This window comes from Gallinula chloropus (assembly GCF_964237585.1).
Source record: "Gallinula chloropus genome assembly, chromosome: 4".
NCBI lineage: Eukaryota > Metazoa > Chordata > Aves > Gruiformes > Rallidae > Gallinula > Gallinula chloropus.
In genome coordinates, this window is record NC_140088.1 from 74,130,164 (window position 1) to 74,148,304 (window position 18,141).

At 39.7% G+C, this 18,141-nt stretch overlaps 1 protein-coding gene across 1 annotated transcript in view; it reads left to right on the forward strand.

The window, feature by feature from the left end:
* Positions 1-1,519: 1,519 nt before the first annotated feature.
* The window catches only part of UBA6 (ubiquitin like modifier activating enzyme 6), a gene marked incomplete at its 5' end in the record, with an annotated part of 29,640 nt that continues 13,018 nt past the window's right edge, over positions 1,520-18,141 (forward strand). The window contains 19 exons of the mRNA XM_084264128.1: positions 1,520-1,560; positions 2,823-2,917; positions 3,743-3,771; positions 4,567-4,661; positions 5,190-5,301; positions 6,404-6,484; positions 6,916-7,038; positions 8,418-8,541; positions 9,751-9,854; positions 10,639-10,701; positions 11,721-11,797; positions 13,479-13,545; positions 13,957-14,100; positions 14,731-14,798; positions 15,057-15,135; positions 15,339-15,419; positions 15,770-15,847; positions 17,096-17,277; positions 17,831-17,936. Coding sequence (XP_084120254.1) covers positions 1,520-1,560; positions 2,823-2,917; positions 3,743-3,771; positions 4,567-4,661; positions 5,190-5,301; positions 6,404-6,484; positions 6,916-7,038; positions 8,418-8,541; positions 9,751-9,854; positions 10,639-10,701; positions 11,721-11,797; positions 13,479-13,545; positions 13,957-14,100; positions 14,731-14,798; positions 15,057-15,135; positions 15,339-15,419; positions 15,770-15,847; positions 17,096-17,277; positions 17,831-17,936 — 1,749 coding nt within the window. The remainder of the gene's footprint in view (positions 1,561-2,822; positions 2,918-3,742; positions 3,772-4,566; positions 4,662-5,189; positions 5,302-6,403; positions 6,485-6,915; positions 7,039-8,417; positions 8,542-9,750; positions 9,855-10,638; positions 10,702-11,720; positions 11,798-13,478; positions 13,546-13,956; positions 14,101-14,730; positions 14,799-15,056; positions 15,136-15,338; positions 15,420-15,769; positions 15,848-17,095; positions 17,278-17,830; positions 17,937-18,141) is intronic.

Below are 18,141 nucleotides of genomic sequence, written 5' to 3' on the forward strand. Positions count from 1 at the left end.
TTGGGCAGTTAGGAGGCGATGCTGGCTTTCTTTGAGGGGAAATTCCAGTCTTGTGTCCCAGGCAGTGACTGAAATGAAGGCATTTACCTAAGCAAGGACTGAAACCTGTGGCTCTCTGGGTCCTAGGATGATAGAGAAAAGTTGGCATTGCTTGTCTTCAGCCCTTGTGTAAGGGCACAGGAGCTGGACTGAAGTGATTAGATTGTGATGGAGGTAACTTGTTGACTGTCTTGTGTGCTAGCTTACGTGTAGGAGTTAGTATCCACACTGTGGAAGAGCTTACCTGGTGTGATTTGTGGCCTGCTTTCAATGTAACTCTACTCTTGCTGTGCTCCTTCTGTGATAATTCAGCCTAAAAATTCAAACAGGCAAATTTCAGGTGAGAATGTTGTAGTCTTCAAGTTGTGACAGGTTGCGGGTGTTGCACTTCAGAAATGCTAAAAAGTTTGCTAAAACCATGTGAACAGTACATAAGAGTTAACCTTTGGGCAGGGTTGCCTTGCAGACTGTTTCATGGTGTATCTATCTGTGCACTCGGAGAAAAAAAACCTCCTTAATATGTCTGGGCCTTTACTTCTCAGTCTCCTAAAGGAAAGGGTTGTCAGCCACACCTGGTTTCCGAGGTAGGTTGTAGGAAGTTGAAATTGCAAGATGTGTACCTTTTAGTAGTGATGGGAACTGATGTTCTGGGTCAAACATAGGGTCTAACTTGGTCGTCCCGCATTTGGTGGCAGTCACCTGCCAGGTCTGGGCAACACCAATTTCCCAGCCTGCATAACTAAGAAGGAAGCTGCCCAGTGGCAATTTGTTTCTAATCCTAGTGCTTAGTCAACACTAAGGTAACTTAACAATTAAAAAGCCTTTGCTAATCACTGAAGGTCTTAATAGCACTGATTATGGGTTTTTTCTTAAAATCCTATCAAACTGTATAACTGCTTGTCTTAGTTAAATGTTACATTAATTCAGATCTTGGGGTATTGATTTCTTCTTAGCTGAAACAGTAACTTGTTTCCTAAGGATTGTCAATTAACGTAGAAATAATGCAGCATAAATAACTATTCCCTGTCATTCAGGGATCTCCTATCTTCAAAATAAAAAAAAAGCACCAGTTAGGTAGATGCAAGGTAAACAGCTTGAAGCCGTGAATGTAAAATTCTACTTCTAGTAAATCTAACTGGCAGATTCAAGCAGTAAGGCCTGCATTTCCTCAGTGGGGAAATGAATGTGTCAGTCATATTTGAAATCATTTATGAAATTGTTTTTGAAGTAATTTATTGAAGGCTTGGGGGTTCTTGTCATCTGACTCATGTGCTTTTTAATTTCCTAGAGGCTATGGTGTTCTACATGTTAAATTCTTCTTAATGTTGAAAGTGACATTATAACATCACTTTTTGTGGTTTTGAGTTCTTCATTTGAGGAATTCAGTGGGATGTGGGACAGGCAACTGTGAAATTGCATCCAATGTAACCAGATTATTTATTTTTGTAACCCTTCTAGTGTAATCAAATCCTGTTTTGCCATGGCAGCAGACTCTATGGAAATTGACGATGCTTTGTATAGGTAAGTATTTTTAAGTGTTGCTCTTTCCAGCAATGCTTACATTTACTTGCAGCAATATGAAAGATAAGGTTGGAAAACACTCTTGGCTACCAGTTAGGTAAAGGTGTGTGTATTCCTTTATTGGTCTCATCACAGGTGTTTTCTGAGCAGCAAAAAACATGGAGTTGTACAAAGTTCCAACAGTTTCAATTATGTGTGACTTTTGGAAAGCAGGAATGATACTTGTCCCATTTGCATTATGAATTTTCTTTTTCCCTGACAACTCCTCTCTCTTCTTCACCTTTCACCTTCTTATTGCCTTTCTTTTTGACATTGTGTAATTTACCTCCTTCGTAATTTCATTTATTCTTTAGTTGTTGCCATATTTCTCTGTCCTCATGAACATCATCAATATCTGTTACCCTCCAGACTTCAGACTTGTTTTTTAGGATTTTGCTGGATTCTTTTTTTTGTTTTGTTTTGTTTTTGTTTTAATTTGTTAGTTGAGAGTGGTTTGAGATCACTTGGCATGACAATAGTTCAAAGAACCTGTACTGGAAGAAATTATATCCCTGGAAAAAAGTGGTGGGATTAAAAGCTTTTTATCATCAAAAAAAATTAATGTTACATGTATGCTTAACAAATGAGGCTTGCCTTCACTTCAGTGCAATGCTTTCAATGTTGTATGTGTCATTTTATCCTTAACACTAATTCTGTGAAAGTCATAGTTTTCCATGATGGAAAAGGCTGTATTTAGATTGGTTTATTTTAATTATATAACTGGAAACTAAGAGTCTTTCGGGGCTCAGAATCTGACTACAAAAGCTGCTGCACTGTCTGGTTTGAAGATTTCTGGTAACAAAGAAATTCTTTGGTTTGCTTGTGTCTTCATTAGATAATTCCAAAAGCCTACTGTCCTGAATAGGTTTTGTACTGATTTAAAACTTATTTCTCTTTTCTAAAACCTGACAACCAAAAGCTCTGTAATAAATGCATTCCAGTATTTGGATTGTGAGTGCAAATACTACATTCAATGTACATTTATTTCCTAAAGCACTGAACAGTACAGATATGTGCGTGTTGTGTCCTGAGTTGCTTGTTGAACAGAGGGCTGATAAGTAGTGACACACTCGTCTGCAGGACTGTGTATTGCAGGTTAGAAACTGACTGGGATAATAGAATAGCTGAAAATATTTCAACTTCCTTGGAAATGTCTGAGTGTCCTTGCTTTTGTGCGCTCTTCATTTGTATCTTGTTTTGATCTGTATTTATTTTTGCTGTAGTCGCCAGAGATATGTTCTTGGAGACACTGCGATGCAGAAGATGGCTCAGTCCCATGTATTCCTGAGTGGTATCGGTGGTCTTGGTGTGGAGATTGGTAAGTTAGGTAGCATATATTTAATCAGGCACAAGTGTAAGTAAGCATGCTCTCCCAGAGTGCTTGTAAAGCTTGTTTTTGTGTGGAATAAGCATGGCTGAAGTATCTGAGTGCAAGATGTGTGTATATATCATGCAGGTGCATAATGCGTATGAGTAGCATAGTGTCTGGATTTTTCTCTGGTAAGCTTTTTGCTATGACAGCATTCCAAAGTTTACTTTAAAATGTGTTTCCATGGGCCTGATTGCTTTACCCAAAACCTTGTGTCCTAGGTGAAGGTTGAGGGTGAATAATTCAAGTTATTCCTTTAGGCATCATTATTAATGAATGTAATACAGGAACAGCTATAGCCTGAATTATCCCCATGTAGGAGGTGGGGGGTGGGATGTAGGAGAACAGATTCAGTTTGGTCAAAAATTCATAACTGCCCTGGTTCAAGAGACTCAGAAGGAAGATTTATCTTGGCTGGTTGTTACCTGGCATGTTACCCTTTCAGTTGGCTTTAATGGTACTCTGCACCAGGTGCCAGAACAGGTCACGAGGTCTTGCACTTCGTTGTCATTAGTGTCTCTGTAATCACGCTGGTGGGATGAACAGCTGGCAAATGACAAATGCAGAGAGCTTTTTTAACCTTGTTCATGCTGTGTTGCTTTCAGTGGTGCTGTAAAATACTTGAGCCAAGTGTAAAAGAGAACAAACCCTTAAGCTGTGAAGTTCTTAGCAATGCCATACTGTTACTGTCCACCCACGTAATGATTAAATTACAGATTTGCAAAAAATCTACAACACTGCCTCTCTTTCTCTTTTTTTCTTTTTGTTTTTCAGCCAAAAATATAATTCTGGCTGGAGTAAAGGTATGTAAACCAGTTCTGTTGTTGGGTAATCCTGGGTGAGCAGGATTAAAAGGGACAACACTGCTAGCTAGCTAATCTTAAATTTCTGAAACTGTCTTTCAGTAGAAGGATCTCAAAATGTTTGAGGACCTGGGAGGTGAAAACTTTTAATAATCCAGATATTCTAGTGGTATAGTCTCACATTAATGTCCACTGCACTCTGGAATACCTAGTGTAATATTTTAGCTAGCAACTGATCAGACATTGAATGCTTTGTACAAAGTGGCCTCTCCTAAATGTAGAGGTATAAACTCAAAAGCCAAACTATTCAAAATACGTCATCCTACTCTGTCATCCATCAGAATCCTTTTGTTTAGCTGTTATAATGGTTGGGTGTTTTAACCCAATGACTGGTTTTGTGCTGCTGGGATTAATTTTACTGGAGAGGAACATTAAAAAACTTCCAATAAAGAAAACCAAAACCCTATTTAAAATTTTGGAAGTCCGTTAATTTACAGATCTCAATTGCCCCTTAATTGCAGTGTGGCAAAAATCATCCTTGGTATTTAAATGCTCTCATTACTGCAAGGTGGGAGGAAAATGCTTAATGACAGGCACATTGCAGATGTGTTTCTGTCTCTGACAGTAAGAGTTTTCTTGGAAAAGAGGTTGGAGGAGTTTTTTCTTAGACTTGATACAACTGAATCTTCTGTGGTACTTGTCCTCCAGCATTTTATGTGGGGCTTAATACCTCCTCTTGGGTGTTATGACCATGTACACTTCTTCCAGTAAATGCTTTTTGCTGAACTTCCATAGGCTCTTACAGTTCATGACACCAAGCAGTGCACGAAATGGGATTTGGGGATCAACTTCTTCATCCATGAAGATGATATTACCAGTCAGAGGAACAGGTTGGTGAAGTCTTTGAAGTGAGGGAGGACTGAACTTGACTTGGATTAACAGTTTCATCATTGGTGAAAAATAACAGTTCCTTGTCCAAGAGCTGCTAGTACATATCAAATACTTGTTAAACCCTTTCTCTGGAGTTACTGGCTTTGAGGACAGTGCCCAGGTATTAGGGGAAGTCTAGGCTGGGACCGGAATTCTGTCCGAGTCAGACATCTCGCTCCTTGCAGCTGTGAGCTTGTAATGTAGACTTAATAGTGGGGGCCAGGGTGCCTTTCTTCCTTGGGCTTTCTCAGTCATGTGTGTGAGACTAGAGAACAGCCGTGACATTGGGCCATCAGTGAGTCCCTTGTATATTAGACAGAGCTGTTTTCATCAGATCTGCTAGGAACTGAAGTGTGAATAAATGAGTTGGTGATTATTGTCAGGAGACTTCCTGAGGGACTCTTGTAGGGCATGTATGGTGTTAAATTCTGTATTGAAAATACAGTTTTGTAGATGCATAAAAAACTTGAAAGCTGCTGTTCTTTCAGGGCTGAGGCCACGCTTCGTCGTATTTCAGAACTCAATCCGTATGTCCACGTAGAAGCATCAACTGTGCCACTAGATGAAACCACAGATCTGTCTTTTCTAAAGCAGTACCAGGTATATCACTCTTAAAGCAGTTTTGTGTGATATTTTGCTCAGAGCAAACAACTTGGATTTTTTAAAACATAATAAAATGAAAACAGACTTTAAAGTACATCTTGAGATGATGTAAAGAAAGAGGTTGGACTTGTATTTGGGTTAATGAAATGGTCGTGCTTGTCTCTTTCAATTTGAAACAGCAGTTGAGTTTTCCTAGCACTTCCTTATGATACTTACTATGGAATTTACTATGACAGTAAATAGCTAAGTGAGATTGCCATACATTTTATCATCTTTTGTTCAGAGGTGAAACTTGACTATGTTGGTGGGGTTTTTTTGCAACTACATAGCACATGTTTTACATATGTTTTGTGTGCTCTATTCCAGGCAGTAGAATCTGAGGCTATATGATAAAAAAGATTATGTATGTATGTGTGTATCTAATGAAACATGAATTCTTCTGTGGTGGAATGAGGATGTTTTCAGTTGTTCATTCAGCTGTCCTGCCTCTGCATGGCTCAGGCTGATTTGGGAACTTTTACTGTGTAGCTAGCAGTTTCTGAATGTCCCAGCTATAATGAGCCATGTGTAACTGAATGGGACACAGCACATATGCTTTGTAACCTAATACTACACTAAACTTTAAAAGAATGCTTGCAGAAGTTGTATGTCTGCAATTTGATGAGTACCAGTACTTGAAGCTTGTGCAGACTTCTCGATGTTGCACTGATGAGAGTATCACTTCTGTTTGTTTTGCCAACTTTAAGATTAAAGTTCTAGGTCTGCATTTTCTTTGAGATGATCCATAACTGTTTTTCTAAGTATTCCAATTAGGTTTTGAATAGAACAGCTGCAGTAAAAAAAGAAAAACAAAGAAGTGAGAGTTAAGTGTTCCTTGCTCATCTTTCCAGAACTTTTGGAGCAGTACCCCATCTGGTCTAATGTGCAATGAGAAAACTGACTCAAGATTGTTTTCTGTGTTATGCCTGGAGGAAAGGGAATTGGGGCACCTGATTATTTACTGTTAGTTAATATTGTTTATGTTAGTGCTACTTTCTCTATAGCCTGAAGATGTTGATTTCTTTTGGTGTCTTAGATTTATTTCTGTTCTTGTTCACAGTGTGTAGTATTGACTGAAGTAAGTCTCTTGCTACAGAAGAAGATTAATGACTTTTGTCATGCTCAGCAGCCACCTATTAAGGTAATAGAAAAAGTTTAAACACAGGTAAACACATGAATAATCTATACAGTGAGCATTCTGGACCTCCAACATGTTCTGTTGAGAAATGGAAACAGATAGCGTGTTGACAGAGCAGCATGACTTTTGAGAATATGAGGCTGTTACTCTGTATGTGTGTGTGGTATTACCTGAATACCACTCTGGGTACCAGCCCTTGGTTCTTTAAAAAAAGAAAAAGTACTTCTGTTAAGGAAACAGTTTTCACTGTTAACTCGTAGCTGTCCAGGGCTGTCATGAATGCTGTGCTGTGGTCAGCGGCCTGGGCTCACATGACATGTTTCTACCGTAGAAGTTAAACCTGCTTCTAGCCTTGGACAGAGTTGAATGTGAGGGGTCATTCTTTTGGCTTGTGCTGTTTTAGGGATACTTACCATTCTTACTTTCTGTCGTAGTTCATCAGTGCAGATGTATATGGAATATGTTCACGTTTGTTTTGTGACTTCGGTGATGAATTTGAAGTGCTGGATACAACAGGAGAGGAGCCAAAGGAGATCTTCATTTCAAATATAACACAAGTAAGGGTTAGAAGTCATTATGTGGTCTGCTTTAACCTGCCTGTGCTGGTTCTGGCCAGGCCAGAGTTACCCTCCCCAAGCAGCCAGCCCAGGTGAGCTGAGGTAGCCCAGGTGAGCTGAGGTAGCCTGGGCTGTTTCCACACCACCTGACACCACTCCCCCATAAAAGAAGCTGTTTGGGGAGAGGTGGTTCAGTGCTGCTTCAGGACAGGAACAGTCTTTTTCAGTGCCCTGCTGAAGCAGGTGTGATGAGAATATTACTGTTAATACTTCCAGGGCAGAATGTTAGAGTAGATGCCCATGTGATCTTGTATTATCGTTTTATAGATGGAAGTGACTTTAGCTTTTTCTCTCAACTCCAGAAGTCCAGACTATAACCTCACTCAGCCTACTGGTAGCAAGTCTTTTGTTGTGTCTCGAGTCTAGATGTATTAAACTAGAAGGGGAAGTCAAGGAATTAATATATATATCATGACTCATAATCTGTTACTTGAGTTTAGCTGTATCATTTTTTCACTCTTTAAGTGTAAAACTGACTAGAATTACAACCAAAACACCATCTTGTCCTGTGGACAGAGTTTCAGCCTCTAAAATCAGAGAAGGTTTTTTTTTTTTTCTGGTCATCTCCTTTGCCATTCTCTGTGCCACAGAGAATGTAGTCAGCTGTATTTATATTTTATGCTACTTAACCAAAACCTTTCTAATATTGGGAGCTCAGGGAGGGGTGGGCAAGAGACTTTACAGGCGAGGCTTGCTTGCAGATCCACTATGTTACAGCCTGAGCTGCACCACAAGGTGTGATGAGCTGCCCTCAGACTGCTGAGGGGCCTCTGTGTGCGTGGGAGGTTGGTGTGACATCCTAAAAAAGGATGCAATGTTGTCTGAGAATCCTGCAAGTGGGAGCTTTTTTGTTTGTGATCCATTTGAGGCTGCAGCTTTCTTGTATTTAAGGATGTCCAGCTTTGCAAGCTTCCTAACTTTCAGGAATAAGTTTACACTGTCCTTTTTAAGGAGGTCACATAGAAAGGAAACATGGAATAACAAGGACCATTCACAAGACTTCATTTCTTAATGTCTGTGCAAAGAACTTCTTTTGTTTTGCGAAGTGGAGGGAAGTTTGCTGCTACTTCAGATGCAGTTTGTTAACACACAGAAAACTGTAAATGGTAAAAATGAGAGATTCTGTGTTATGAAGACACTATTGAATTGGAAATGACTGAAAAAGTTATTATAGGTAACTCCCTTGCCACAGTGGAACTGAGCAGCTAAAAGTTTTAGAGGCTGCAGTTTGAATAGGCAAAAGCTGTCTGTGTGATAAAGCAGGTTTCCTTTACACAAGACCCTTTCCTCCTTGCTAACTTTGACATCTGTGCTTTCAGTCAAATCCTGGCATTGTCACTTGCCTTGAAAATCATCCACACAGGCTTGAGACAGGACAGTTCTTAACATTTCGGGAAGTTAATGGGATGTCGTGCTTAAATGGATCCACGCACCAAATAACAGGTAAACTTGCTGACTGGTTTGCAAGGTGTTTGGTTTTTGGCCTGTTCTAGCTCAGTGTAGAGTGAGTTACTGTAGCCAGGGGAGCGCTGGGTTGTGCAGGCGTGCAGCCAGCTTGCATATAAAAATTGCTTTCTGGCACAGAGGTCTTCTTGGTGATGTCTTGACTTCTTTTCAGTTTAGTAAAGTCCTTCCAAACTGACCTTGCTGCTTAAGGAGTAGTGGAAACCTTAAGCTAGTGGAAACTAAATGGTAGCCTCTGAGGTTATCACCATTGGTTTTCTGATGAAACTGTTTTGGTTTTGCCTCCGGTGGTTCTCTCGTGGTTTTGGACTGAATTAACACCACGTTCTGCATCGCTGTTTGCCATGTGGTTTTTGGGTGACAATTAAGTGTATGGGGATGCGCTGACATCCCTGTTTCTAAGCATGTTTTTGAAGTGATTCTCATGATTTACGTTTACTCTCCTTTGATGTGCATCGTACATGTCTTGAGGCATGGTACTTGGTTCCTTTTGGATGCTGGGGCACAGCCCAATTCCCAGATACGAATACCTGTTTGGAGCAGAAGAGAGGGTGGGTGGGTGGTGTTTGTTTATTTGTTTGTAACTATTTTGTGGTCTGAGACAAAAACAGTACCCTTGAAACGTGGTTGAGTCTGTTCTCTGGACCTTTTTGTTTTGCTGGTGCTGTGTTTGATGCTGATGCTGTGTTCAGTTCTTTCGCCTTAATCGCAGCCCAGCTTTTAGTTTCGAATTTCCATGAAATAACAATTTTTGCTGCAGATGGTATGAGAGGAAAGGTGTGACTTAGATGCTTCAGCTGCCCTTTTTGTTTGCCTGTTGTTCTAGGCATGGAGCTAAAATCCTATTCTGAGCAATATACTGGACACTGCTGGGCACAGTCTAAATAAGACTGAGTGTGATTTCGTTTTTGTTGTAAAGCTGCGGTCATCAAAATCCTTGTTAAATCTGCTGCCACTTCAAAAAGCCTATTTCATAACAGATCATGTGAAACTAATACTTCAGCTCAGGAACTGGCAGAGAGGAGCGATCCTGTTAGTGGGATCAGCTGTGCTTTCAAAGGAAGCTTGCACACTGCAAAATTACAGCACAAAAGCCATCAGCAAATCCCCCCCCTTATTATATACCAAAATGTAGTATCTATTTGTACTTAGAATTATCAGTCAATGTTTATTCTCCTCTTGTTTCAGTGGTGTCACCTTATTCCTTCAGTATTGGTGATACATCAGATATGGAGCCTTACTTACATGGAGGCATAGCTGTCCAAGTGAAGACACCCAAGGCGTTTTACTTTGTAAGTGTGTGTTTCACATAAGCAGGTTCTTGAATTTTAATAATCTGACCACTGGGAGTAGAGTTCAGCAGATATGTGAGTTGGTTACCCATGATTTGGGTATGCACTTAATTTCACTAGGTAGGAATTGTGATGGTGATTTCCTAAACCCCACAGAATAGGAAATACTCCAAATTTACGTGCCAGTGTAGAGAAACACTGAAACATGCCTATCCCTGTAGTGCTGGGCATTCCATGAAGGTCCACGAATATGTGGTTTCTTGGGGGCCTTCTGAGAAGAAGAGACAGCTGAGTGAGTTTTATATAAGAGGGGTTGCAAACCACATGGTACTGTGTGCCTTTTTGGGCCTGCAAAAATTAGATCCTGAATGCCCTCAAACAGTCTTCTGAAAAGGTGTGAGTGAAGCTGCTTCTGATATGAGAATGCACAGCTTGGTACCTTGTCTCTGTGAAGCAGTGGCTTACTGTTCTTCCTGAGTGATGAAGTTCTACAAGCAAACAGACAGTTGCCTATAAAATCTCTGGTAGCTGACTTCAGAGCAATTTAAGGGATGGGTCCTGCTGTTAGGATGTAAAACATCTCTGTGGCCATTTTTGATTGACAAAACTTGCAGTTGATGATTATTTTCAGTGTTGTTTGTGGCATTAATAATGGAGAGAGTAATAGCAGTTCTAGTAAGAGAGGTTCTTTTGTTCTCTCCACATAGAGTATTGTTTTATCAGGGAGCAGTGGCTGTCATGTCTTAAAGCAGGTGTGGTGCTATCATGAGTTCTATTTTTCCAGGAACGGTTGGAGAAGCAGATAACAAATCCATTATGCCTTGTTGCGGATTTTAGCAAGCCTGAGGTAATTAACACGGGGATTTGGGTTTAAGTGCTTTAATCTTAAAACTACATGGAATGTCATCTGTAGCTTTGCAAACTCTATTCTGTAGTAGTTGAAAATGAGTTTAAAGTATGTAATAACAGTGAGGCATCAGTTGCCTCATTACTACATTACAGTTTGGGTCACTGTAGTGGCTTATTACCTATGACTTGCACCAAGTATATTGTAGGTGCGTAGCTCAGTCACCTCTACCATTTAAAATCTCAGTGTTTTACAGTCCTATGAATTAAGGACTTACTAATTTTGCAAGTGACACTTTTTTCCTGTATTTACTGATGTTTGGTTGATAAAATCCACACTGGCATCAAAGCTGGAATAATCAGATAAAGGTGATCGCAGGTTGGTTGGAAACTGGTATTAACAGTGTAAGAATATATTGTTTTTTCCTCTTTGAAAAAATAATCCAGAGGAGGTTTATTTGGTGGGTTTTTTTGTAACTGAGAGGAAGCTAGCAGTGTTTATCTCAAATGTAATTTTAGTTAAGTTACAGACATGCAAGCTACATGTAAGTCTTGGACTAATTAAAATCTGAAACTAAAAAAAGGTTGATCTGATGATTTTTTTGTTTGATAATGTAGGGTCTAACTTGCCTTTTCAGATTTTCTACTTTTGACCCATAATGCTGGGCTTTGCTATTGATGTTTGGTAGCATTCAATTCATTCTAACGTCTCGTTAAAAGATTACTGCATTTTCTAATTTTCAGCGGTAAATTCCTCTGGGGACTCTTTAGTTGGGCTTAGTTGAAGTGGGTGCTGAATGGGTGTGAAGGGTATTACATTGCTAGCAAGTCATACTTCGTAAAATCGTTAGTGCTAGGTGTTTCAAACTCAGTTTTTAATGCTATTTCAAACCTTTTTTTGAGCAGTATGCTTCAGAGACAAGGAAGTGAAATGGTAAAAGAAGAGTTCAAATAGTTGGATTTGTTTCCTTCAGTTTTCTCAAGTTTGGAGCTAATCAACAGCTATTGTTGTATTAACAGGCACCTTTGCAGATCCATATTGCCATGCTTGCCTTGAACCACTTCCAGGAGAACTTTGGCCGTGGACCGAACATCGGGTAATGCAGCAGTCTCCTGTTTTACAAGCCTTGAATCAGACTGTTGTGGATGAAGGTGTTTGACACAGTTATGATTTAGTCAGTTCAGCTTTTATAAATTCAGTGAGTTAAACCAAATTTTAGCAGCACTCAATCGACTAATTTAAAGCTTTACAGGTAATTCAGTAAAGTATGTTACAATCAAAACACCAGCCTAATTACAGATTTGAAGATGCCAAGATTCACATGAACTTACTACAAGGTATTTTAAATCAAAGTGTATAAATACATATAGATAAATATAAACCACACAGGTACAGTATTACGTATGCCACCCACACTTCCAAAGGAAATGTGTATATTGAAACACATATATAAATAGAGAGGTGGATGAAGGAAGCTGGCTTATACTTACAGTTTTCCCTCTTGGAGTTTGGAGTAAACACAATGCATAGGCATTCCTCCACCGGCAGTAGTTGAGACTTAAGGCGGCTGGCTTTGCCCTGGCTTCCTCTCCTGTCAGCAGAAAATTCTCAAGAGGTTTGTGTCTGAGAGACATCACAGCTCAAGGGAGGAGCTGGTCAGAATCTACAGCAATCCAGGAGAGCTCAAAGGATCTCACTTACAATTGTTATTTATAGGGTTTGAGATAATTTACTTTGGCCAGGTACTTTGCACCTAGCCCAGCGAGGATGGCAAAATATTCTGGTACTTTCCACCAGTTGCACAGACTCAAAACTTCTCTGGCATCTTCCCCAACATGCTCATTTACAGGAGAGCCAGGTTGTCAGCAGGTGATTGATTATCATTTTTGTTCCCAAGCAACAATGGAGCAAGAATGTCACTGCTCAAGCACAGATGTGCCAGGCCATTGCTGTTACAAAGGAAGCAAGAACCAGGCACACTAAGGGGGTGCTGTAGCACTATGCTGTGTAGCCTAGAAAAGGGGCGAGTAATTGCAGTAAGTACTGAGCGGCTCAAGAGAGAGGGGAGTTGCACCACCACACAGACAGATCTCTTCTTTTTGTGTAGTTACTGGCTTGATGTGCACCAGGGTACGTTGTCTTTCTGGTACTTAATAGACAACATAGAAATGAGAAGTTGAAATCTAGATTAGAAATGTTACCTAATGTGTGTCTAGGTTTGTAACAGGGCTTGCCCTGATACAGCAGTGGCACTTTCTGGGCCCAGGTGGACAGAAAATGCTTGTTGAAAAAGTCTGTGTCTGTTTCAGTTTTTTCACATTGTGGTGGTAATATGGAAGATGTTTCTATGAATCCTTAATTATCCTCTAGTTTATGGAATTAAAAATCTGAAGGATTTGGTTTTCATTTTCAGTGATTTTTTTCACCTGTAGTTCTTGATGTGCATAATTTTGAGTTAGATAGGACAACACTACTTGCAAAGGATAAATATTAAGACTGGAATTGCACCTGGGCTTCACCACTGAGACATCTGCTCTTGAGCTAACCATAACTTGGACTTGATGATGTAAAGGGTCCCTTCCAATCAAGACAATTCTATAGTTCTATGATCATAACGTCTAGAAGTGCATCTTCAACGCTCACTGTTAAAGCCAATAGAAAGTTTCCAAACTCTTCCTACTGTATCCAGTGCTTTTTTTTTTTTCTCCATTGATTGTGTTTTTGGAAGGACATTAGAATGTTTAAGTGATCAATATGGTGTTTTCCCTGATATCTAGATGCCTTCAAGATGCTGAGGAAATGTTGAAAATAGCCATGTCTGTAACTGAAACACTGGAAAACAAAGTGAGTAAGGAATCTTCATCATTATGACTGATTTTTGATGCGCTTGTTTACTTGCCCAGAGATCATGCTTTAGTTGTTGGTCTTTGTTTTGGTCTTCATATCCATCTTTAGATGAATTAGCTGGCTTTCTGAAGTTCATGCCAGGAAACAGAATGGTGTTTCAGCATGGGTTCAACTGAACATTCATCTGACATGAAGGCTGAATCCTGTGGCTATATGAATCCAGTTTTTACATAAATGCATATACAAGTACAGGGTATAGAGTGGATCTGCCTTGTATGGAAACTTTTTGCTAGTTAGAGTGAAAGAATTTCTCTGTCTTTTACTGAAGAGCAATAATCTATGAAACAGTCAAGCACTGACTTCCTTGATTGAAGGGATAAATCTGTTATATTATGTCTTATTTTTCAGCCTCAGGTGAATGGAGAGGTAGTGAAATGGCTTTCTCGGACTGCTCAGGGGTTTCTAGCTCCTCTGGCAGCAGCAGTGGGTGGTGTTGCAAGCCAGGAAGTCTTGAAAGCAGTAACAGGAAAATTTTCGCCATTGCAGCAGTGGGTAAGGTGTCTGGTTTTGGATCTTTGTTTTGACAGCAATATTGTGAATATGTAAATGCTGTATGGCCAAGGTAGCCTGAATGGGGGGTAGGGGTTGGGGTGGGGGAAGACTTGAGACTTTAGGAAAAAATAGAATGGTTTTATGTGTACAATAAAAATGCAGGCAATTTTAGCTAAAATTTCTCTATTTGTGGTTCAGACATCACATTATTTTTTTCCCAACAAGCAAGGAGAGCTTTGGCCTGTCAGTGCATGGCTGCAAAGATCTGATACAGTCGAGATGCCAGTTTAAGCTACTGTACATAAGAACAGTGCTTTCAGACTCTAATCATAACTATCAGAATAAAGTTAGCTTAAACTTACCAGTCTAATTTGGGGAGTAACAGGCCTGTCAGAAGTCAAAAGTTTGCAGCTCATTTTTCAGGGAGCTTTTTTCCCCCAGGTACTTTTTTCTGTCCACTGAAATTGTGAACTGTAGGGAGCTGAATGTTGTGCTGTGTTCCACTGGCAGTACAAACTTTGTGCTCCTAAATTTCTAGACTTTATACATAGAAAATACTTGCTTTTAAAATGAAAATAATAGGAATGCTTTTCATGAACTTTTATTGCTTTGTTTGTTTGTTTTTTTCAGCTATATATAGATATGTTAGACATTGTAACACCTCTTGAAAAGATGAGCTCTGAAGAATTTCTCCCACGGTAAATATAACTACAATCTGCTGGTTTATGTGTTGTTCCCATCTGGGTCACGACGCTATCTTTTAAAGTTAGTTCATTGCTGTTTCCAGAAAGGACAGGTTTGGGATTGAGAATGTGTCCCCTATTTGAGCACGCAAGGAATAGGAACTGTACAGGGGTCTTGGTCTCATTTGTCTTAGTTCACATCAACATGCATCAATTAGCATCAATGATAAATAACAACTTACTCTTCTGGTTTTGTGTCCTATGCTTGCATAGGGGAGATCGGTATGATGCCTTGAGGGCTTGTATTGGAGACTCTCTGTGCCAGAAGCTGCATAATTTGAATGTTTTCTTGGTGAGTATAACTGATGCTGTTGCACTTTTTGCAAAGGTCTTATTAATACAGCAGATATCTGCTGTCTTCAAAATAATGAGAGTGTGTCTGATGATGTGTACTGCTGCAGAATAAACAGTCCTGAATTGTAATGGGAATTGTCTGTTATAGCTGCTTCATGGCTTTTTTTTATGCTTCTGACTAAAGAATGTTCTTTTCTTTAGGTTGGCTGTGGAGCGATAGGCTGTGAAATGCTAAAAAACTTTGCACTTCTTGGTGTTGGTACTGGGCAAGAAAAAGGATTAGTAAGTCACCTCCGAACTTCACTTATTAAAAAGTACTGTGATGAGGAATAATTAAATATTTAGACTACTTTAAAATGTTAAAAGTCTAAGCCCTATTTCAGGTTGATCTCTGCACAGAGGGGAAGTACTGTGCAATTAGAGTCTAACACACTTGGAACAGTTCTGCTGTATTCTGATTTTTTTAAAAACAAATTTTAATCACTTGGTATAGGCAGAGCTGTTAGCTGCAGTGGTTGCCAAGAGGAGTGCTTTGTTTTGGCAGTTTTTTTGTAGAGATTTCATCAAGATTATTACTCAGTGTTACACATAAATTGTAACTTCAGCTGTTGTTTCTGCCCCTTCTGATTTAGGTTACAATTACAGATCCAGACTTGATAGAGAAATCCAACCTGAACAGGCAGTTTCTTTTTCGACCTCATCACATACAGGTAGGCTTTCTCATTCAGTAAACTTCCTGGGTTATGGTTGTGTTTCCTTGTCCTGTGTCCCCACTGAGAGCTGAATTTATGTGTGTCTGTAATACTTTTGTCCAGGAAAGACTTAAAGACTGTGACGATGTGCACTATTTTTAAAAACAATACCTAGAACTATGTCGGCATCCCATTTATCACTAGCATCAGTTGAATAAAATTGCTGCTCTGATGTTTATTTTTACTGGTGACTAATAGTATACCTCAAACTTGAGAATGGGGTGAGGAGTGCTATGTGGCCTAAAAATATGCCAAAAATGCTTTACTACACCATTGAAATTCAGGAAGAATAAAACAAAACCAAAGTGTGGACAGCACATGGCAGAAATGTTCTCAATGCAAAAGCTACTGGTAATGGAACTTGACCAAAGCTGCTGTCTTCTTAATTCAGTCTTCATTAAGCTGGTAAATAGCACAGCAAAACTCCCATGTGCATACAGTGAACGTGTGATACATAAACTGCTACGGCCACAGAAGCAGAGAGAATAGCCCTGTGCTTGCGGATAGCCCAAAATAAAAAAGGTGGCTCAGATTTTGACAGCAGCATGGAGAAGGGATTCCCCTTCCCAAAACCCAGCCACTGGATTTTCTGCCTCCTGTTCACGTCTAGAAAATCTCTGAATGAATTATGTTCTGGATGGATAGATAAGGGAAAGGTGAACTCCACAAGCTTTCAGAAGCTACATTGTCTTGAGTTCTGCAGTTGTAAGTGCTGATCCCTGGATAATTGAATGTCATATGGCTGGAAGTGTCAGGTGGCTTAAGAGCTGTGTTTCAGTTTAGTTTCAGAAGTTGGCTTTGTGTGGAATGCCTTGCAGCAATGTGATTAATCACGTGTTTGTCTGCGCTGTGTAGACATAGTCACAGCAAGGGCTTTATCCTCTGACAGTCACGAACTACTCCTTTCTTACAGCACTTTGAGTCCATGAGAGGCAGCATGTGGCATCAGTTTCAGTTACTCTATATGCTTCTGCTGCACCGTTTAAACACTTCAACCTTGTGGTCTCTGATGTACTACTTCAATAAGTACCTTATAAATCACATTTTATTTTGAGTATATTTAGTGAGGGAGGCATATGATTAAAGAATTTGCTTTATTGTATGTTTTTCATACTGACATTTCTGTCTGATCAGCAAATGAAGCTGATACCTCTGTGTCCCAGGTGTTCTTTATCTGAATATTGTTGTATGTATTTATACTTTCAGAAACCTAAAAGCTATACTGCAGCAGAAGCAACTCTGAACATCAATCCTTACTTAAAGATTGACTCGTATATTAATAAAGTTTGTCCAGCCACCGAGAACACTTACAGTGATGAATTCTATACCAAGCAAGATGTGATTGTGACCGCTTTGGACAATGTTGAGGCGAGGCGGTACATTGATAGGTAGGTTGTGGAAAGGAACAGAGGGCTGCTTTTCATGTTCTTTTGTGAGCTTTGCTATTCTTAATATTCCTGATCTGCAGCTGCTTATAAGATCTGATAGCAAATTGCTCAGAGGTATCTTGCTTCTTTATGGGGATGCTGGCTGGGGGCAGGAAGGGGTTTGTACTCACAGTAGAAACCAGCTGTGCTGGTGTAAGCCTTGGCATGAGTTCTTGGAAGTTAATAGGTGCAAGGTCTGATGACAGGGAGACTGCTGTGGCAGTCTTAAGGTTAAATTATTTATGTATAAGAAGATGTATTTCTAAGTAGGGATGTTTACATCTAAAGGGAATTACTAATGCTCTATGTGGAGTTGGGTTTATGGTATCCTGATCTCACTTCGAATGCCCCTTCTTATTTAATCTTTTCCTTTGTTAGGTGCAAGCTTTCCACTCTAATAAAAGTGCCTAGTGTCAACTCTGTTTACACTCTGGTGATGTCTGCAAGGCGGGAGTGAAATGATAAAGTTGTTTTCTGATACTTTGCGTCTTTCCATGTTCTCTTTCCATGTCAGTCGTTGTGTAGCAAATCTGCGTCCTCTTATAGACTCTGGAACTATGGGAACAAAAGGACACACAGAAGTTATTGTGCCCCATGTGACAGAGTCCTATAATAGTCATGTAAGTGTTTTAAGAGCATTTCTTACCTTCTTTAGCTAGTCCCGTAATGCCAACTGATTCTTCAATCATTTATGTATCTGTCTAAAATAAGTGGCCTGTTTGAGTTGCTGAAGATCAGTACTGTTAGGAAATAATTACTTCCTTGGTTTCTGAACAAGAGCTCACAGGAAATAAAATTTGAGCAGACTGGAGTTATCTCTGGTAC